Below are 22,626 nucleotides of genomic sequence, written 5' to 3'. Positions count from 1 at the left end.
CTTAGACGTGCAGAGGGAAAGCCTTCGGGGGAACGCCCAGAAGAGTTTGACATGACTAGAGATGTAACGGTATAAAAATTCCTCATTGTGATTATAGTGACCAAAATCATCACGGTTATCAGTATTATCACGGTACTGTTAAAATATGCTGAAAATGTTCAAAAAGTACACTCTGAAAACATTTCACTAAGTTTTATATTGAAAACCACAAATAGTTTTCAAATAGCAGCACTATGCACTTTTTGTTTGCGTAAACATTAAAATAATGCGTCTCGGAGACTGTTGCTAGCTTTGGTTGATGCTGGACAGTATTTACAGTAGTTTTTCAAAGCATGGTAATAGTGAACACGGTTTTAGTGATCATTTTATCGCGATACATTTAATCAAATTTGATCACAGTTTATCATTATACCGGTTATTGTTACATCCCTAGACATGACCAACCTCATTATTGACGGTTTTCCGTAGAAGGTCATCGGGGAGTGCTATTTGCGGTCACTGATTGTGGTCGGTCCAGGAGGTAATTATTGATCATGCACAGGGTGCAGATTTGTCTCTTTCTTTCTCTCTCTCCTGCTCCCCCTCTCTCTGTATCTATCTTTTTCTCTCTCGCCTGTCATTGTTGAGATCCTACAACAGCACTATTCACACGGCTGCCTCGCAAATGCAGAAAGAACATTCTCCATGAACTGTAATTGATTCATTTTGTCTTGCCAGAATGCTTACTGAACACCTACATCTACTGTATACCTGAAAATGGTAAATCAATGGTGAGAAATGCAGTTGATTTAGTGGAAGCTAGTACGGTGTGACCTGACCAGTACTGTTGTGAACAGGGCATTTAATCATTTCTGCGGGGTTGTTGTATGCTACACTTATGTCTATAACCCATTGAAGGCATTTCCATGTTCCACACCAAACAATGGACAATAAAGTTTTTGGAATCTTGAATCACATAATCATAGTCAACTGCATGACCTGGAAACCACTTCCAACCTCTCCCTTCACATGGAAACCACTGCTAACCTCTCACTTCACATGGAAACCACAACTAACCTCTCACTTCACATGGAAACCACTGCTAACCTCCTGACGCTGCTGGTTCAGAACCTCATATATGATTTTACATCTTTGACCTGGCAGCATTGAGCGATGCTTCCTATAGTTTACGTTAGCTTAACTACAGTACGGAAACCTCATCAATCCTGCCACTGCTTCACTATCTAACTTCTAACGTCTAAAGATTTTCTATAATTAGTGAGTAAACAAACACACTCATCTCTCTCTCTCTCTCTCTCTCTCTCTCTCTCGCTTCCCTCTCATTTATTTATTTGCCTCTTATCATCCTCCTCGAGTTGACGCCCAAACCCTAAGTAACCCTGGGATATTGGTTTCATTCTAAGATGCACTTTGTGTCTCCTCTGGGAACTATAAATAAGAGTAGCCTATCAAGGAGAGAGGGAGAGTTAAACGAAGGTGGGAATTAACAAGTGGTAGTTAAACGGCCCAGTCTTTTGTCACTTAATCATGTGATAGGGCCTCGTCTTCTCCTATAGGCCGGCGGACTGGGAAGTGGAGGACTAAAGAGAAGCTCCCGATACCTCCTCAGGCCTTTCCCATCGACAATCACCCTCCAAAATGGCCGTGATAAATTAACTGCAAAAACAAAAGCAAATGCAATGCTCCCTCTCTCTCTCTCTTTCTGTCTCTCTCTCTCTGATTCTCTCTTTCTCTCTCTTTGTTTCTCTCTTTCTGTGTCTCTCTGTTTGTCTTTCTGTGTCCCTCTCTCTCTGTTTCTCTCTGCCTGTGTATTTCTCTCTGTTTCTCTCTCTCTCTCTCTCTCTCTCTCTCTCTCTCTCTCTGCTCATTCCAGCCGCCAGCCTATCTGGGAAAGATTTATGAATATGTTAGAATAGCCTGAGCCAACAGTTTTCAAAGTGGTGAAGTGAAAATAAATTAAACAGCCTGTAGGCTATTCATCTGGAAAGTGATGGATTAGATGCTCATTGTTGTGTTGCTCAGAAGATTCCTGTCCTTCATTGTTTTTTGTATCCACTGTAAACATTTGGATGGGGAAAGAAAACAAACATACAAATCAATTAAGATGTGTTTGATGAGAGATGTGTCAGAAATTGATTGAGAGACTACATTTTATTTGCAAGGAAAATGTTTTCAATGATATGATTTATTTGAGGTAATCGTTGATGTGGATTGCACAGCGAGTCAATGTTGGTAGTGTGTGTGTGTGTGTGTGTGTGTGTGTGCGTGTGTGATTGGCATCTCAATGAGCACACACAGGCACTCTTTGTCCTTTTCTCTCGGTCTCTCGCTACGTCCTCCCTCCCTTCACTATCTGCACTGTTATCTCATTCAACACAGACACACACAATACACACACAGACACACACAATACACACACAATACACACCACGCCAAAAAAAAAACAGCAGCTAAAAAAAAGTGATTCATAAGAGCACGCAGTTCATTTCACTGATGCTTAATAACACTGTGCCAGATCGAACCGTCGTGCCCAGTATCACTGAAGCATTTAACCTGAGGGATTATTCTCACTACAAAAGTACACTAGCTCGGCCCCCGGATAAATGATAATACCGGATCATTTTCAAGATGGATGGCTGCACCCTTTATTTCACCTCCCTGTGCCAGAGCAAGCCCTGGGTACCTGATGAAATCTCTCACCGGTGACCTCGGGGTCAACTCTCAATTGGAGGTGGTCAATCAGGAGTGAGTTTCCACTTGGGCTAGCAGTCCCATAAATCAGCTCCTCTCTCCTCCTCACAGCAGCAGGGCTCAGGCCATTTCTGTCAGCACCCAAGGATCCACCATCTCTCTCTCTCTCTCTCTCTCTCTCTCTCTCTCTCTCTCGCTTTCTTTCCCTTGCTTTCTTTTTCTCACGGTCTTTCCATCATCACACAACCTACCTCTCTCATCACAAGCCTCTCTATTTCTCTCTCTGTCTCGCACTCATCGCACAACCTGCCTGTCTCATCACATGCCTCTCTCTTTGTCTTTCTCACCTCAGATCATCTCTCTCTCTCTCTCTCTCTCTCTCTCTCATTCTCTCTCCTTCTTTCCCAAGCCAGCAGAGTCATGCATTCTTTCCTTCTCCTATCGATCGGTGAGGGATTTAGTTTTTTTTCAGATTTAAGGGCCCTTCATTTCTGACAGCTCGATATTACCTAGGCCTCACCTTTCTACAAGCACTTTGTCATCTACGGTGTTTTAAGTGCCTCTAAAAAGGCTTGATGTTTATGTCTCCCCGCCACGGGGCCAACCTGGCAACCCAAAATAGCTCTAGATTGGTTATTGATTTGCTCTTGAAAGAGAGAACTGCCATTTATTACTGCTGAATTATAAATAGTATAGTCAGTTCTGGAACCCTGCTAGAGAATTTCTATGGTGGGCATAATTGCGCTAAAGTGCATTAATTACAGAATTAACAAAATTAAATGTTAATGTAATTATCACGACGCAAATCTGTCTCTTCTGTTCTTTCCTGTCTCCCATGCAATATGGAAATGAGAGTTTACAGAAGTCCTTCCTACAGTATCTGTTTATAGTCAAAATGTAAATGTCAGATCTGGCTTGCATCTCCTCGCTCCGGGATTTGTGTAAAACGTGATTTCTGCTGCTACTGCTATGCTGTATGTGTGTCTCTGTACATTTCTGTGTGTGTGCGTGTGTTCATGCGTATGTTTGTTTGAGTGTCTCTTTGTACATTTCTGTGTGTGTGTGTGTGTGCGTGAGTCTGTAGTGTGTGTGTCTTTGTGTGATATGAGCAGAAGAAGCCAAGCCCCCAACACCACTGCTGTGCAGCGACACATGGCAGGGTGCGTTCAACACCAGCGCTCCACGTGACCTGAAACAGCTTGAGCGCTCTTGACTAAGATGGTCTGCCAACAACAAACCGAATCTCCAATTACACTGTGAAAACCTATCTTTGCACGGTTGATGATCAGAGCTGAGGGAAATATCTACCTCGCTGCACGCAGTACCGAAGCACGGTGGAAGAACATGCTATCGATAAAACAAATACTACCACAAGTCCAAGCACTATCCAAACAATTACAATGAGGACTAAATCAAATCAAATCAAACTGTATTTGTATGGTGCATTTCATTTCATACACAGCGGCAACACAATGTGCTTTACAGAGAGCAATGGGAAAAAATTCTTCCCTGGCTCTCAGAATGAGATGATCAAGCAAGCTCCTGGAAAATGTTTGCTTATTGGCTGAGCAATAAACATGGGCTAAATACTTTATAGGAGAGACATGACTATCAGTAGAGTATACACATATCAAAACCAGTCATTGAAGTGCGGTTGTCCGTCCTGTACTCGTCCTGTACTCGTCCTGTACTCTTCCTGTACTCGTCCTGTACTCGTGGCCTTGCTCTGCTGCACGGGGGGGGGGGGGGTATTTAGTATTGCCCTGACTCACCCTGCTGTCTCAACTGTTCAGCTCCTCTGACAATATTTCAGCACCCTGGACAGCTCATCTTGGGCTCCCTGAAAGGTTCAATACACCAATTGCGACAACGTGCAATTTAGGCCTTGCCTTTTTTTTTTCAGGAGGAGGGGTATTAAAAAAAACTGAGGATGGTTTATAAACATATATGGAATTTTCTTGCTTTTATTGCCGTTACTTTACATTTTCTATATTGTTTTTTTTCCATTTTTTTTTTAAAACAGGGCTCCTTCACGTCTAACTGTATATTTCCAAGTGCCTATTCACGAGGCTAGCATAGGGCAAGGCGGATTTCATAATATATGCATTGTTCTACAAAATAGGCACCAACAGCCTTGTCTTGTTTTGTCTTGCTTTATGTATGCAGGAGTTTGTTCATGTAGTCATGGAAAATAAAGTGAAACGCACTAACAGTTTCCTTTATAGGTGAGTTATGTACAACATCACATTGTTGTCCCATACTAACTCAATAGAGGTGGTGATTTAATTTTGTGGGGAGAATATTAAGGGCAACGTACAGAACACTTCCAATTCATTAGTGCTTAAAGTGAGGTTGTTGATTAAACAAAATAATCTGCCCCACCCAGTCCTGTTTGACAACAGAAGAGGACTGCCGGCTTGTAGAGCACAGACAACACTGGGGATAATCTACCCAGAACAGATGAAGAACTGCTTCATCCATTTAAATGCCAAGGCACGGACAGAACCACACAGAGCTGTCTTTCTTAGAAACGGAGGATGACTCACTAAGCCAGGACTTAGAAAGCTGTATGCAAAGAGATGGGAGAGAAAATGATGGGGAGCACAGGGGTGTAGGGATATGTGTGTGTGTGTGTGTGTGTGTGTGTGTGTGTGTGTGTGTGTGTGTGTGTGTGTGTGTGTGTGTGTGTGTGTGTGTGTGTGTGTGTGGAAGGGGGGGGGGTGTATTGTAGCTACATAAGCTACATACAGTAGTTCCACTTTAGCCTTTCATCAAGGAGTCATGGGTTGGACTAAACCAAGTCGCCAATGTAGGCCGGTTCGGGGGTGACCACATGACCACTTCCTCATGGTCAGGGGGGTCACACTTCTTTGTTCTGCACCAACTGGCAAAAGCCAACAGGAGGGTGGCAACGAGAGGAAGATGAACTGATCAAGACTGAAATGGTGACTTAAAAGACTGATGAATTAGCATTAAAAGTTGTGTTTCTGTAAATGTTCTTTTGAATGCTTTTAATGCCTGTGTTGAGTATAATTTTGATGATTATCGTATGAGTTATGTTGAGAATAGTTTTTAACATAGTCCACAGTATGAGACTCAAGGGATAACAGTGGGTGGAGTGGAACATAAGGTGGGCCTCTTCGCGGATGACGTCATACCATTCCTTGAACAGCCGAGTGATTCGCTGCCTGTGTTGCTGGATCTCTTGGACTCATTACAGTCCACCAAAGGAGATCAGGGAAAATTTGGACTTAAATTGGAATCTAAAGAAAATGTATTATTTAGGGATAGAAGTGACTAGACACTTATCAGGACTGTACAGGGAAAATTATGATAAGATTAATCGAGAATTATTAAGAGACATACATCGTTGGTCCACCCTAACATTGGATTTTAGCTCAAAGATTGAATTAGTAAGAATGAATGTGTTGCCCAGACTTTTATATTTGTTCATTGCCAATAGAGATACCTCAATCACAATTTACATCATGGGAAAGGATGATCTCCAGATTCATTTGGTGGGGGGGGGTTAAGAGGCCTAGAGTGAGATTTAGAACTCTTCATCTTGAGAGGATGAAGGGGGGCTTGAGCTTGCCTAACCTGAAATAATACATCCATGCGGCCCAGTTGAGATATGTAATTTGTTGGTGTAAACCGGATTATGAAGCAAAATGGAAAGAAATGGAAAAATCATTTGGAATGTTCCCGATACAGAGTATCATAGGCAGGGAAGCATTTATGAAGGTTAGAAACAAAATGGATTCGATCACAAAATGTACCCTGGAATTATGGTTCAGATTGCTCAGACGCAACAAGGCGGAGAAGGATGCACATTTATTGAAATAGGTGGCTTTTGATAGCAATTTTACACCAGCTGGGTGCGGTGGAGGATTCGGACAGTGGGCAGACAAAGGCATTACGGCATGGTGCACGCTGGTGGAAAAGGGGAAGATGGTGAGTTTTCAGGATTTGAAAGCTACATTTGACCTGGATTGGCGGGAATTTTACAAATATCTTCAGATGCGGGATTATTATAGGAAACAGATTAGAAAGAAACTCTCCCTAGAAGTGAATGAGGTGGTGAAAATAATGATTAATGCCTATAGGGGTAAGCCGGGCTATAACAACATTGTACAAGGCATTGATGATTGGCAAATCCACAACAGGTTACATAAAAGAAAAATGGGAAATAGAATTTGGTATGAAAATATCTGAAGATGATTGGGATAATATGTGGGGAAAACATCAGACATCAACTAGTTCACGTGCTTGGAGAGAGTTTTCCTGGAAAGATCTGATACGGTTCTTTATCACGCCCAGAATATTGAATCATTATTGGGCTATAAGGAAGACATGCTGGAGGAACTGTGGGTCATCTGAAGCTAACCATGCCCATATATTCTGGAATTGCCACAAAATCGCAGGGTTTTGGGGAATGATACAAGCGATAACACAAGAGATTCTGGGATACACGTTTCCTATGAACCTTGAGCTGGGTATATATATATATATGTATATACACATATCTGTGTAACTATACAGAGACTGAGATACAGGCTGGGCACTCGTATCTATTCAAGATACTCATGGTTGCTGGGACAAATACTATTACAAGGAAATGGGGTACGGAAGACCTGCTTAGGCAGGTCCAATGGATGGATTGGGAAATACATATTATGGAAAGACTGACACACAGACTACGGCTTACAGGACCAAATATAACAGTAAATGGAGGAAGTGGACTTCATACTGGCAGTTGACACAGACTTGAGACCTGACAGCAGTTTCTTTTTCTTTTCTTTTTCCTTTTAATGTTTTTGTTTTGGTTGTTGTTGTTGTTGATAACTTGTGACATTGTATTGTTGATCTTATTGTTAAATAAAAGTAGAATGGGAAAAAAAAACATAACCCACAGTATGTGAATTACATTTGAATCGCTTTGCCTTTTCACTACGTCTAAGTAATTACATATTGTTGAAGGTATGTTTTGTACTGACTACATTGATTGAGTTATAGTTTCATTTTACTATTTGGCTAATACATATATTAGCCTGCATTTAAAGTACCTGTCCTTCTCATTGATCTGATCCCAGGTACTGTATTATTTATTTATTTATTGTTTATTTATTTATTTACACACATGTATTATTGCATTATTAATTTACAAATACATGTTAGTTTACTAGTACATACATACAGTAAACACGTCTGGTTTTCACTCTGTAGAACTTAATTTTTCCGATTGAGCAGCTGATTTAGGAATACGCTATTCACACAGTCCAAAGACCTGATGAAGCACAGCCCTAGTGCATACTAATGTATACATACTAATGTATAACACTTGCACCCTTTTCCCCCACCAACCGCACGTTTGTGATTTCCAGGGACACGGGGTAGGCAGGTCATGAGGTGGATTTCTAGTTTAGAGGTCTCGGTATTTTATGTCGGCCGTTACGAGTGCCTCCAGCGCAATTTAATGCTACCATCAAAGTAAAACACTCTATTGCGCCGGTGGATTAAATAATGATTATTTTGCGAATTTGCAGGGAACACAATGGTCAATTAATTTGTGATGAAACTGCAGCTTACGAGGTGAAGCATGGCATAGCAACGAGGGGACAGCCCCTCTATCTCTGTGTAAAAATGATCGCCAAAGACAAAGTTACAAGGACACTCTAAAGCATAGATTTTAGCAGAGTTTATTTTATTTTAATACATGTTATTCTGCATGGCCTGCGAAGGGTATGTGACGTGAGGGAAATATATTCGCCTGCGATGTATGCAGTCACTTTAAGTGGTGATTGAGGTGCTGTTTACTTAGTGGGAGATAGAGGAAAGCTGGGAATTATGCGCACTGACAGAGCGTGAAGATATAAAACTGTTGCATAGGACTTCTGATATTTCGCCTTCTGTTTTATTGGCGCTTCTTCAGAGAGAGACTGTCGAAATGCACGGCGGTCTCTCTCTTCCTGGCGTCTAATGGTTTGTGCTGCTGTCAGAGAAAATATATATATGACACCCATTTGGCTATAAACATGTGGCCCTTATAGCTCTGGGTGTTCCTGGGTGTTGCCATAAGTCCTAAATGAACAGGAAAAATCATAAAGATAAACCTAGTTTTAACCGAAACTTGATATCTCATCATATTGCTTCTCCTGGGGGCGTCGAGCTACTAGGTTTGGTATGAGCTAAACGGCTTATATTGTCACCACAGTGCTAAGAAATGTTGATGGACTCAGTTTTATCTTGTTACTTGTTCCCCATTTTGCTTGGGTGTGGAAGTGGCAACCAAGAGATTACAAATATCTAGAGAGTAGTAGAGTCACTGATGGAGTAGGGGAGAGAGATGGGACGAGTGAGGCAATTACAGAAGAAGAGAGAGAGGGGTAGAAACAGGGAAATCGAAAGAGGGAATGAGAGGGAAGGGAGAAAGAGGGAATGAGAGGGAAGAGAGAAAGAGGGAATGAGAGGGAAGGTAGAAAGAGGGAATGAGAGGGAAGGGAGAAAGAGGATGAGTGAGGGAGAGAAAGAGAATGGGAGGAGGGGTAAGAGGGACAGAGCAAAAGTGTGGGTAATGAAGCGAGACAGGGACAGAGAGAGAGAATGAAAGAGAGAGACCTTTACTGCTGATTGCGCTGAGCAGTGTACAGACGACAGTGTCCGTGGCTCCTTCACTCCCTGGGTACTGCCTTGTAATATCTAAAAGAGAATAAAGGTTCTGGTGCTGAGACAATAGGAGAACTGGACTGAGGGACATGCTGTGTGTGTGTGTGTGGTGGGGGGGGGGGGGGGGGGGGGGGGGCAGAGCAAACCACTCCATGTTATTGTGCGCCGGGCCGCTGGCACCGGCTCTGTCAGTGAGCAGCGTCGATCCGTGAACTCGCCATCTGGAATCTCCCACAAATCACATTAAAGTTTCATGCCCAGGAATACATCAAGCTAAATGAATATTGGCTCCGGAGGCCTGCAGACAGGGCCTGGATAGAGGGAGGGATGGAAAGAGAGAGAGAGAGAGAGAGAGAGAGAGAGAGAGAGAGCCCTTCGCAATCCAACTCTTTTGTGGTCAGATGTGGTCCATTCATCCCCCCCCCCCATGAGCACAGGTTCTGATGAGGTGACCAGGCGGAGAAGTGAATAGAGTGATCTCTCAAAGAGATACGAAGCAAGGTTATACACAGTAATAAAACAGAGTGATTGTATTGGGGGGCACAACGGGGTAGAAAAAATATATACCCCCAAGGAGTATTAACACTGGATAGACATACGGTACAACAACTCACTGTTATCATATAGCCGGGGTGGTACACAGTTGTAATTGCCTCATTGGCATGCATATGGTGTCCATGTCTGTAAAGGTTATATCAAAGGATTAGTAGGGTAAGCATGAAAGAGAAAGCATGTGCAGCTTTAATTCCATTCCAATCATTAGTAGCAAAAATATGAACTTTGATAAGTCACCTCTTAAGATTCAGTTTCATGTCTAAGGGCTGTTGGACCTGGTTTATTTATTTTTATGTAACCTTTATTTAATCAGATACAAGCTTAAAACGTCCTTTGCTTTGAAACCACCCACCGTTTTCCAATTTAGCATTTAATTTGCCCTTTTAATGAACACCATAATCATGAATCCCCCCACTGTGGGTTATTAGTAATATCATTGGATACTAGAAAGCTTGAAAATATCCAGATGTGAAATGCCATATTATAGATAAGCTGAATTTGTATTTCATCCACACCATACTGTTTTCTTGAAATTGAAGTCTCATTTTCATGTTGGGGTAACAGCCACCGTATGGGGAAAAACACAAATTAAACCAATCATTCAACATCACGATAACATATTATGATCACGATAACAACATATTATGTTCTGGTTTCTGGTTGCGTATTTGCAAAGGCACCGTTTGCACTAAAGCAAAAGCTATTAAGAAAATATTGCCTTGGTTTCATATAAGGAAGCAAAATCTATTACATTCTTTTCCAATCCAGTGGCTTGTATTACGGGGGATTTATTTCCTGGGCTGGATTGAAGAGAGGCTTTAGACTTAGCTGTCAGAGCTTCACTTCTATGAGATCCCTTGGGGGAGATATGGACAGGATAGAAAAGTGAAAGTATAAATACCTTGTCAGAGTGAAGGAGCGTTTTCATTTAGCAGGCTTCCAGATGCTACGTCACTGTTAGCGTAATAAAGGCAATTACCAGTTAGCAGCATGATGCAAGATTCATAACACAAACACACACACAAACACACACACACACGCATGCGCGCGCACAGACAAACACGCACGAACACACACCGAACTGATGGCTGTGTTAAATAAACCAAGACAACAGGCATCAATCACTGTTCTATTTTGTCACATCATGAGTGGCCTTCCGTAGAAAGACAGCTCAAAGGGAAACACAAAAAAAAAACTTTTAAAGACCTTTCAAAATAGACAATAGGCCTACATCATGCAGGGCCACCTACATCAGTAACTTTCCTTTCCGTAAGAGCTTATTTTAGAAAGCTCTATCCCTTGGGCCTCATTCGCCAATATCTTGCTAAATTCCGTTCCTAAATTTCTTCCTAAGAACGTTTCTAAAGAAAGCTCCCGTCTGATTCATGTGTTCGTAAACCGCCTGATGAGTTCTCATCAGCCTTCTCATAATGAATCCCACTTTTTCGTAAATTGAAAGCATGTGGCCGCTCACCCAATTTAGCATAGGTAAACTCCCCGCCAGCCCCATATAAGGACTTGCAACTACAGGGTCGTGCACAGATGTCACTTCTCTGAATGAATATCGGTCATCTGCGCCCTCGACTCGCCAACTCTTCGCTAGCACGATGATTTAGGTGGGGTTGTGTTAGTTGTGGCAATCAGAATAAGATTTTAATTTAGCCAAGTAGGCTTCCTACTATAAGGAATTCGACTTGGTGCATAAACATAGTGAGGCAGAACAGTGCAAAATGTCAAAGTTATAGAATACAATATACAATAGCTTACAGTCTACAAAAAACAGCTGTCAACGTGGCATGCCCAAAAGAAAACCTGTCATTTAGCAGCGTCAGTAAAATGCATGGGATGATATTAGCCTTGTTCAGTTAACGCTGAATCCGGAGAAGGGCTCACAGTTGGACCCGGCGCATTATTGGACAGACAGACAGCACAGCGCTTGCTTTGTAAAATCATGAAAACCATTATTTTAAGATAAATTCGACAAATATTATAGTATTGCAAACCTATAATGTTATACGACTGTAGATTTGAAGTAAACACAATCACAGATCATTTTAAATGAACATGTCTTTCGCACCAATAGTCCGTAGCCTACTTAAGACTGCTCTTCCGTGTTCGTAGATTCTGTTCTGATTTCCCACATGTGAGAACATTGGTGAACGCCAGAATCTTCTTGGAAACGGAGTTTAAGAATAAATGCTTCCTAAGAAATTCTTAACTTTGTTGATGAATGAGGCACATTGGTGAATGCCAGAATGTGGCAACTGTAAGTGGTGTTTAAGAAGAAAGTGCTTCTTAACTTCATTCGTCTATGATGCTCAGTGACATTTCATGGCGCTGTGACCCCCTAACAGGTCCTCTAAACTTGATGCTTTTGACTTTTTTTCAAACACTCACTTGGACAGTTGCCTCTTTTCAACACACCGAATGTGTCATGTCCCCTTCTTTCTTGTACCTGTGTGTGTGTGTGTGTGTGTGTGTGTGTGTGTGTGTCTGCAGGACTCCAAGTCATCTTCCCAGAGTACCTGCAGGAGAAGTTTGTCCAGTCGGCTCTCAGCTACATCATGTGCAATGGCGAGGGTGAGTACATCTGCCGGAACAGCCAGTGCATCTGCCAGTGCGCCGAAGAGTACCCACAATGCAACTGCCCCATCACGGACATCCAGATCATGGAGAACACTCTTCTGGGGATGGCGGACTCCTGGGCCACATCTTACAAAGACTTTGAGAACTCCGGTAAGCAAGAGATCTACATCTAGCTAAGCTCCGTATGTACTGATGATGTAGCCTTGTTTGCACTGGAGCTGCCATCTTTCCGTCTTTTCCCATCTCAATTGACTAAGAGAGGCTTGTGTCAGATAGATATCACACAGCCTTCTGTCAAGATTAAAGGAGGCTGGATCGCCAGAAAAAGTAAATAGGACGTATATACTAAATAGATCGTCTAATTCCTCTGTTGTGTGAGATCACGCTATGACCCGTTGGCACGTGGACCTGGCACTGTACTGAAAGTCCTTAAGCCAGGCAACTCTTCACTGATCTCTCCTCAAACAGGAACAGCAGATGCCTGTCTTTTACAACACTCCTATATCTACGGCAAACAGCCATAAATTGCTATAATAATATATCCACCCACACAGAGAGCTCTAACTCAGCCTGTCAGCTGGTCTTTTATACAGGGTGTGGTGCCACATTTACGCGAGTCACCTTCCCATAGAACACAGCACATTAAAACGCGCATGTTAACTTCTTAGGGGAGCCAATCGGCAATAAAGTGGGCGATGCATTATTCAAGCTCATTCAGGGCCGCCTTCTGTTTTAGAAGAGAGGCCCGCACAGTTAATTGTAACAGTCACTTCTCCACCCAGAGCTAGGTTGTCATGCTAGCACGCTAGTGGCTGTGTGTCATGCCTAGAGAGTGTGTGTGTGTGTGTGTGTGTGTGTGTGTGTGTGTGTGTGTGTGTGTGTGTGTGTGTGCGCGTGTAGCCTCCATGATTTTAGGGTAAGTGGCTCCATGCCCACTAGTTTCCATATTTCCCAACAGATGACCCAAATCGCCGGCAGGTCTGTCTAACAGTCACACACACACACACACACACACACACACACACACACACACACACACACACAGTTGTCTGTCCCCTGGTGATCAAGCCAGAATACTGAGGGAACGGAGAGGGTTATTCCCAAAGGAAAACTCCCAATATTCCACTGAAGAGAAGCATGCTAATATAATATTAATAAGTCATAAAAGGGCCCAAAATAATAAATAAAAAACTGAAAGTTATATATTTATACACCATAGAGAACATAGAAATTGAGTTTGAGTCCTTCAAGGTTATTGACGGCATACAGCTATGAGGAGCTACAGTATGAGGAGCTTCTTTGAAAGGAAGTGCATTGTGCACTGTACAAAACGAATAAAGTTAGTATTCAGCAGTGCATCGTAATTATAATGAAGGTCTATTATAAAGTAATCAATCAATTACTGAAGGTTCTTTGAGGAGAGAAAGAGAAGAATACGCAGAAGAGAGACTGACACAACGTTGAGCTCCTGGCAGTAATCTCTCTAACTATCGCCTCAATCCTCTCTTCCCCCTTTCCCCCTCTCTGTTTTTCCCTCCTCTCCCTTTCCACCCCCCCCCCTTCATCCCTCTCTCCTCTCCCTTACCACCCCCCCCTTCATCCCTCTCTCCTCTCCCTTTCCACCGCCCCCCTTCATCCCTCTCTCCTCTCCACTTTCCACCCCCCCTTCATCCCTCTCTCCTCCACTTTCCACCCCCCCCTTCATCCCTCTCTCCTCCACTTTCCACCCCCTCCCCCCCTTCATCCCTCTCTCCTCTCCCTTTCCACCCCCCCCTCATCCCTCTCATCTCTCCCTTTCCACCCCCCCCTTCATCCCTCTCTCCTCTCCCTTTCCACCCCCCCCTTCATCCCTCTCTCCTCTCCCTTTCCACCCCTCCCCCTTCATCCCTCTCTCCTCTCCACTTTCCACCCCCCCTTCATCCCTCTCTCCTCTCCCTTTCCAACCCCCCCCCCCTTCATCCCTCCTTCCTCTCCCTTTCCACCCCCCCCTTCATCCCTCTCTCCTCTCCCTTTCCAACCCCCCTTCATCCCTCTCTCCTCTCCCTTTCCACCCCCCCTTCATCCCTCTCTCCTCTCCCTTTCCAACCCCCCCCCCCTTCATCCCTCCTTCCTCTCCCTTTCCACCCCCCCCTTCATCCCTCTCTCCTCTCCCTTTCCAACCCCCCTTCATCCCTCTCTCCTCTCCCTTTCCAACCCCCCCCCCCTTCATCCCTCCTTCCTCTCCCTTTCCACCCTCCCTTCATCCCTCTCTCCTCTCCCTTTCCACCCCCCCCCTTCATCCCTCTCTCCTCTCCCTCCCCCCCCCCTTCATCCCTCCTTCCTCTCCCTTTCCACCCTCCCTTCATCCCTCTCTCCTCTCCCTTTCCACCCCCCCCCTTCATCCCTCTCTCCTCTCCCTCCCCCCCCCCTTCATCCCTCTCTCCTCTCCCTTCCCCCCCCCCCCTTCATCCCTCTCTCCCCCACTTTCCAGACGAGTTCAAGTCCTTCCTCAAGAGACTGCCCTCCACCCACTTCCTCCCCGTGGGCAGTGTCCACCTCCTGTGGGGCGGCGACTGGGACCTTCAGGCGCGCTACCGCCTGCTCCAGAGCTCGCTGGAGACGCAGAGGCTGAAGATCCAGCGCACTGCCCGCAAGCTCTTCGGCCTCAGCATCCGATGCCACCACAACCCCAACCACCAGATGCCTAGGGAGAGGTGGGCATCTGACCAGGGAGACCAGGGAGCGAGATGGGAATGGGGATAAGGTTGCATTGTTTTGCAGACAATGGATATTGTTGTCCCGGGTCATGTTTATGGTGGGCGATAGTGATAGGGATCGTTCTCTGACTTGAGGTGGACGATGGAGAAAGACTGCAATGCAGATGGCAGTACGAGAGAGCCCAAGAGAGCGCCCCATCTAGCTTGTTGGGTGTACTGTCATTTTTATTTGGCCTCCTGAAGCATGTAGTTGACACAATACTAGACAATGGGATTTAAAATACATTATGACACTGGATTTGGTGTCTTTGGTCTGTCATTGTCCTTCTACAGCTCTGTAGTGCCCAGGAATGCACATACCTGTAGCAACCCACACCCCAACCCCCCCACCCCCCACCCCCAAGCAACAGTGGGAACTTTCTGGACAGGTCAGTGCACAATCTGTCACCACCTACCGTGACTGCAGAGGCAAAGCTTGGCCCAGAAGTGCTGTCTGAAATGCATTCTGGGAGTTTTCCCTCCCAAAATATGTCACAAATCAGGGACAGAAATAGCATGTTAAGCTAAACTAGATATGGAGAAAATCCACAAAAATATTCATTTATGTGGAAAACAAGCAACTGTCAACTGTCACTAAGGTAGAAGGAAAACGCCCACGCTCGGAGAGAGATGCGAGAGCGTTGGAGAAAGTATTGTTCTGAAGTGTTATCAAAGCACGTGCACACGCCGCCCGTGCTCAACAGAGCACACATCAAGAACGCCTGACGGCACTTTGTAGAAAAACTGTGCTTGTTTGTGTGAGCGTGCGTGTATCTGTCTGATGGAAGTCGGCCCATGCTGTCATCGTCCTGTGTGTGTGCACTTAAATTTATTTTCCTACTCATGCTACACAGGAAGTGAGAAATGCACTGAGCCAACACACGCCCTGCAGACCAGAGCCCACATCAACAATGTGTCCTTCTTTGATATCGCCGACTTGGAGTAAACAAGATACAGATAAAATACTAACCTTCTGAAGACAGTGGGCTACTGTTGTGATCAGTGATGTTAAGAGGAGCAAGCTCCCATATCCTACATGGCACAAGCCACAGCAACTGGCAATTGTTGTTTGAAGGAAAGTAGGAATGCTGTTGAAAGGTTGACTGCTGTGTATTTTCCACAGAGTTCAATTTGGATCCCTCTTTCTGATCCACTCTACAATACACAGCAAATGGCAATGAAACACCGTATAAACAATACATACTTATCAGTCCTCGAGACCAGCAGCTCCATGAGTGACAGCAGCTATGGATCTTATTGTCCTGCCGCTCCACGTTAGCTGCAAGTCTCCCGGGCGCCTCAGCCTCTGCCCTGAAGGTCCAAACTCAGAGACACCACTGCCCGCCACAACATTAGCTAGCTCAGCGACAGCTTTGCAATTCCACCGAAGGGACACTCTAGTGCAATTACGGAGAGAAGTCGCTCCGCTGAGAACAGACTCCGGGCTGCTGGAACAATAAAGAAAAAAGCTCTGGTCTCTCCACTGCTAGAGGGGGTTAGGTAGCTAGCTACAGTAGCTACTGCGCTTAGCTGCTGTCCAGAGAGAAGAGTTAGTCTAGCTTAGCCCAGACCTAGAAAGGGGGGTGGGGGGGTGTCAAGGATTGGGGGGTGCTAGTTTGACCTCCCCTTGATCCCCACAGTATAATTACACACTTACTATTCTCATCACCATTTTCATTCAGTCCACAGTCTCCTGTAAAAGGCAAAGCTGGTCGGTACCTTGTTAAACATTTATGGTGTTTTGCAATTGGGATAAGAGGAATATGCAGAGCAGCAAAAAGATAGCAGGGCCTTGTTATTTCTGTCAGTGTGCTAGGTACTGTAATTGAACTGATTGTATTGTCAGCTAAACTGCATTACCCAGAATCAGCACCTGTTTACATGAACACGCTAGGTTATTCCATGTACCGTATTCTCAACTGAACTACATAACTCCAAACCAGAGCCATTTATTATCTATACGATATGAGCATAAGCTCTGGTACAGTGGTGCATGATATTCACTTTCTTTCGTTGTCATCTTACTGGTGTATAGCCTACCGTTGATTTATATAAAAGTGATTTTCTATCAAACAAGCGAGCGAAATTCAACTGGTATGGTGACCGCCTTGACGTATGAAAGCCCCCTGATGAGTCTTACCATACATGGGTGACGACCGGTCCTAATTGGGCTCGTTTGTCATCAGCCGTGCTTGACAGACCCCGGGGGCGGAACCAAGCGGTTACCGCATCGGAAAACAGAAGATAGTTATAAGAAGAGACTTAAATATTGGTCCTGCTCAACATACCTGCCTCACCTTGTCTGTACCGTACACGTTCCTGCGAGGGAAATCACATGTGAACACTCACTGCAGAGACAATATGGAGTATCTGAATAGCAAATATGTTTCAGCAGCGCTTCTCATGTAAAATTAAAGAGAATGTGATTAGTGACGGATATGTAGTACCGGTAACTTCACTCCCAGTCAAATCATTTGCATTCCTGTCAAGGCATCATACTTAATTATTCATGGACAGAGTTTTAACATGTACACAGTTATTAATGTACCGTACTGTACTGTTTATACATATTTATGTATTATTTAGTAACAGTCACTAGTGATTTTGACAGGGTAATGGATGATAAGGTGTGTCAGGCGCGCTGTTGTAATTCTATCAGTAATGATGGGCTATTGTTGTTGTTACTCAACACATTGCACTGATAGGGAAGCTATCATATCCAATCACTGGCGTTGTCAAATCTCTCTCACACAGACACACACACACACACACACACACACACACACACACACACAAACAAACAGGCAGACATTTTCCCCATGTTAATCCTATTCTATCTCCTCTACCCTGCCCTAACTTTCTGCCCCCCCCCCTCATCCCTTCTAACTATTCGGAGGGGGCTTGGTAATGGCATAAGTCATCTGCACTGAACACCAGGCCTGTGTGATGCCTCATTACAAACCCAGAGATTGTGGTCTGGTTCGTGAAAACAAACAGCATTCATTTCTAGTCATTTCAATCTCATTCCCTGTGGCAAAATGTACCGCGACACTAGATTCAGAGGGGAGTGAATAAGACAAGCCAAAACAACCTGCATGACAATCTCACACAGTTTAGAGAGGAGCAGTTATAATGATAGAGTGCATTTCATATCACATAAAACTCCAGTTATTGCAAATAAATTCAAGGGGGGATGCTGGGACGCTGCAAATAGGTCTGTTTCCCATGCAATAGGCCTAATGAATAGACCATAAAAAGTTAATGAGGATAGTTTAATATTTGCTGTATAAACACCTGCAAATCCTGTCACATCTCTTCAGTTTTGGCACTTTCTCACACAGCATAGTTTTAACAGTAAAATACATTTGGGGCTTTACTGGAAAGATATCCAGAGTTTAAGTTCAAACTAACCTTCTCTGCTGAAAGGTCTCGCCATGAAACATTTACTAAAGATTTTTCCAAAGATTGTCGATTTTTTCAAATTAAAGCCTGAGCAAGAACCCCTTTTTTTCCACAGAGTTAGTTAGTTTGTTAGTTTTGTCTTTATGTTCTACAGAGATATGTGTGAATATGTGGCCATGAAAAACAAACATTGATACACAGTTCATTGTTGGGTTACTGCAGTGGGACACATGCATGCAACCATTTCTTTATTATTTTACAATTTTCCCCTGGGCAAAAGTGTTTTATCAGGGGTAGAACTGAAAATGTATGAAGACATAGCAAAGTGTCTTGTACCTTTTTTCCACAATAATCTGTAATAGTAATGGACTCAGCTTGATGTAGAAATGTGCCTGGTGCATAAAGATAGTACAAAGGTGAAACCTCAACAAAATGTCTTTTCAAATCAGAACTCAGTTTCCTACCGAATCAGAACTGCAATTCACACAGACAAACCTGGGTGTGAAACTTTCCAGTTATCTCTGCGTAGATAATGCAGTTCCAATTTTAGAAAACTGTCTGATTGTGATGTTTACGTAATCTTCAAAGCACATTTGACATATCCTTCAGTTCAACATTTTCCACAGCATAATGGAGCAAAAACAGTTAGGGTGTGAAAAAGACTGTCTCCTCTGTCCCCTTAAAGTGTCCCTTCTATGATTGGTTTAAGGCTGTGGCTTGGGGCTCTGTGTCCTGTCGAAGCGCTGTGCCATCTGTTTTCGCAGGCACCGTGAGTTCATTAGCATGTCAGTCCAACCTTGAACCTCTCATAGAAATCAGGATTCAGGATTCACCCTCCACGCACAGAGGAAGTTTCAGGACTGTCAAGATGACAGGGAGGGATGCCTGAGGGGGAAAAGAGCAACGAGATTAGCATAGGAAATAATGCTTCCCACAGGAGGGAAGTAAAGGGAGTCCTTCTCTGAGAGAATACATTATCCCATTTACGTATTGGCCTATAACAAACAGCACTAGGCTGCAGCAGTGACAGAGCAGTTTAATCCTTGGAGTTTAACGCAGGGTTTGCGCTTGCTAAACGGTCCTTATTAATGGTGCATTGTATCCATTCGTCTCGCCTTTCTCCCCCTTGCTCTGACACTTGATCCGTCTTTTTTCTGTCTTTATCTCTCTCACTCTCATTGTCTTTTTTCTTTCTTTCCTCTCTCTCTATTCTTCAGGTCTGTGATGCTGTGGCTGAACAGGGTCCAGTCCTTCCTCTACTGCAACGAGAACGGCTTCTGGGGCACCTTCCTGGAGAGCCAGAGAATCTGCGTGTGCCACACGGGCGTCACCCTGTGCCAGCGGCCCATCCCTTGCGTCATTGGCGGCAACAACAGCTGTGCCATGTGCAGCCTGGCCAACATCTCACAGTGTGGCTCCTGCAACAAAGGCTACCGGCTGTACCGTGGCCGCTGCGAGCCCCAGAATGTGGACTCTGAGCGCAGCGAGCAGTTCATCAGCTTTGAGACAGACCTGGACTTCCAGGACCTGGAGCTCAAGTACCTGCTCCAGAAGATGGACTCGCGCCTCTACATCCACACCACCTTCATCAGCAACGAGATTCGCCTGGAGACCTTCTTCGACCCACGGTGGCGCAAGCGCATGTCCCTGACCCTGAAGAGCAACAAGAACCGGATGGACTACCTTCACATGATTATTGGGCTCTCAATGAAGATCTGCCAGATGCGCAACAGCAGCATCGACCCCATGTTCTTTGTTTACGTCAACCCCTTCAGCGGGAGTCACTCGGAGGGCTGGAGCATGCCCTTTGGCGAGCACGGCTACCCGCGCTGGGAGAAGGTGCGCCTGCAGAACTCCCAGTGCTTCAACTGGACTCTGCTCCTGGGGAACCGGTGGAAGACCTTCTTCGAGACGGTGCACATCTACCTGCGGAGTCGCGCCAAGGTGCCCACTGGGCTGCGCAACGACACGAGCCAGGGTCCCGTGGATCTGTCTGACCCCAATAAGCGGCAGATCTACATCAAGATCTCCGACATCCAGGTTTTTGGCTACAGTTTGCGCTTCAACGCCGACCTGCTTCGCAGCGCCGTGCAGCAGGTGAACCAGTCGTATACCCAGGGGACTCAGTTCTACTCCTCGTCCTCTGTCATGCTCTTGCTGCTGGACATTAGGGATCGGATTAACCGCCTGGCCCCTCCAGTAGCGCCCGGGAAACCCCAGCTGGACCTGTTCTCTTGTATGCTGAAGCACCGACTCAAGCTTAACAACAGCGAGATGATCCGGGTCAACCATGCCTTGGACATGTTCAACACAGAGATACTGAAACAATCAGATCACCTGACTACCAAACTTTGCTGAAATACACTGGAAAAAAAACACTCACGAAAATGAAGACAAGTCAACAAAATGGACACACAGAAAGAACAATTTGGGAATATTAATCTTTATTTTGTTTTCCTTTTTTTTCAATTTTGACCTTTTTGTTCTGCCTTTTGATGTAATATTAACAACTTTGTAAGTGTAATTGTTAAACAGAAACTTGAAAAGACTGACAAAAAGCCTTTAAGTTGGATAAAGAAGAAGATTGATAGAAATCACTTTAAAGACTGTACCATATTTGTCCCAGCATGTCTGTCATTTCCTTAAAGAGCATAAAAAAAGAGAAAAAGAGGAAAAAATTAAATCTATCTTCTGGTGACAAAGAGGCCTTGATTTTACTCTGAGGGAACAAAGGTTATATCTAAAACTGCCATTCTTTACTGAGTAAAACATTTTTAAAGATATAATAAAGTCAAGGGCAGACCAGATAGCATAATTTTACTTAAGTCAATATGCTTTACTGAGAAGCTAATATTACAAACATGTAAAAGGACAGTTTAATATGAAGACGTTTATACATTTTAGGAGTTAAATAGCCTAGTGAGCAATTACTCTAAGAATTAGCTACAGCTAAAGCTATAGCCTCTTTATTACATCAGAACCCATGGCAAATCTGCATCCCTCTCTTTATGATGTATGGTATGTTAAGGTATGAGGCACTTTGACGCTATACTAAAAGGTATAGACACACCGCAATGCAGCAGTGGATAGTCATGTCATGTCAAATAACAGAAGCCAGCTGTTTATATATATGTATACCTTTTTTTCGCTTAATGCTTATTGCTGTTTGTTAATTGAATGTGTCATTTGAGAGTGAGTGATCAGTCTATGCTGAAACTTTGGGCGCTGCCTACTGCATTTTAAAATTCTACCAGTGTTTCAAATAAGTTGGTGCCTGAGTGCAACGTTGTGGTCTAAAGACGAACAATCAATGCTATTTCGTACAGCTTTGCAAAACGTACACCTTGTGACTGCTGATGTGTCAAGCTTTTCGGGCACCAAGAGCAAATTTGAAACGATCATTCACATGCATCCACAACAGGCAATATGTAAGACATGCATTTCCTTCAGACGTGAGAAGCCCCCACCCTGCACATTTTTCATCAAAGTGAAAAATGTTCCATTTGTGTTTGTGTTATGTTGTTGTTGTTTTTATCCCAATTCATGTCAAAAGGAGGACAGAGCAGTGGACAGCAAGAGAGAGAGAGAGAGAGAGAGAGGGTATATTCTTTGGGGTTATGGAATTACATTATAAAGCCATTGGATTTCTATCAACTTGAGTGAACCAATATGACATATCGTTATACTGTATTAAAGCTTCAAATAATTTAATAATTTAATCTGTAAATCTCCTTTCCATAATATGTTCTTTTTTAAAGTCACACTTTACATAAAACCCAAATTATTCAGAATTAACGTAGTTGAAAAATGTACCTAGTTGAAAAAAATCTTTCCAAACATGAAATGACCTTGCTGGAAAACATTAGCAAAACCATATGTTTGTCTACCACCAGATTATCTCATAATCAAGTAAGGACCATCTAAGAACACTACCTATGAATTATTATTATTATTATTATTATTATTGAAGTGCCTGTTATCTATCCCTTTA

General features: G+C 43.8%; 1 protein-coding gene across 1 annotated transcript in view; it reads left to right on the top strand.

Moving 5' to 3' along the window:
- Window positions 1-20,993, top strand: part of brinp1 (bone morphogenetic protein/retinoic acid inducible neural-specific 1) — a gene marked incomplete at both ends in the record, with an annotated part of 80,943 nt that extends 59,950 nt beyond the window's left edge. The window contains 3 exons of the mRNA XM_084442748.1: window positions 12,412-12,648; window positions 14,969-15,191; window positions 19,853-20,993. Coding sequence (XP_084298874.1) covers window positions 12,412-12,648; window positions 14,969-15,191; window positions 19,853-20,993 — 1,601 coding nt within the window. The remainder of the gene's footprint in view (window positions 1-12,411; window positions 12,649-14,968; window positions 15,192-19,852) is intronic.
- Window positions 20,994-22,626: the final 1,633 nt, after the last annotated feature.

The sequence above is a fragment of the Borostomias antarcticus genome (assembly GCF_949987555.1).
Source record: "Borostomias antarcticus genome assembly, chromosome: 8".
NCBI lineage: Eukaryota > Metazoa > Chordata > Actinopteri > Stomiiformes > Stomiidae > Borostomias > Borostomias antarcticus.
This window is presented reverse-complemented; position numbering and strand designations above follow the sequence as displayed.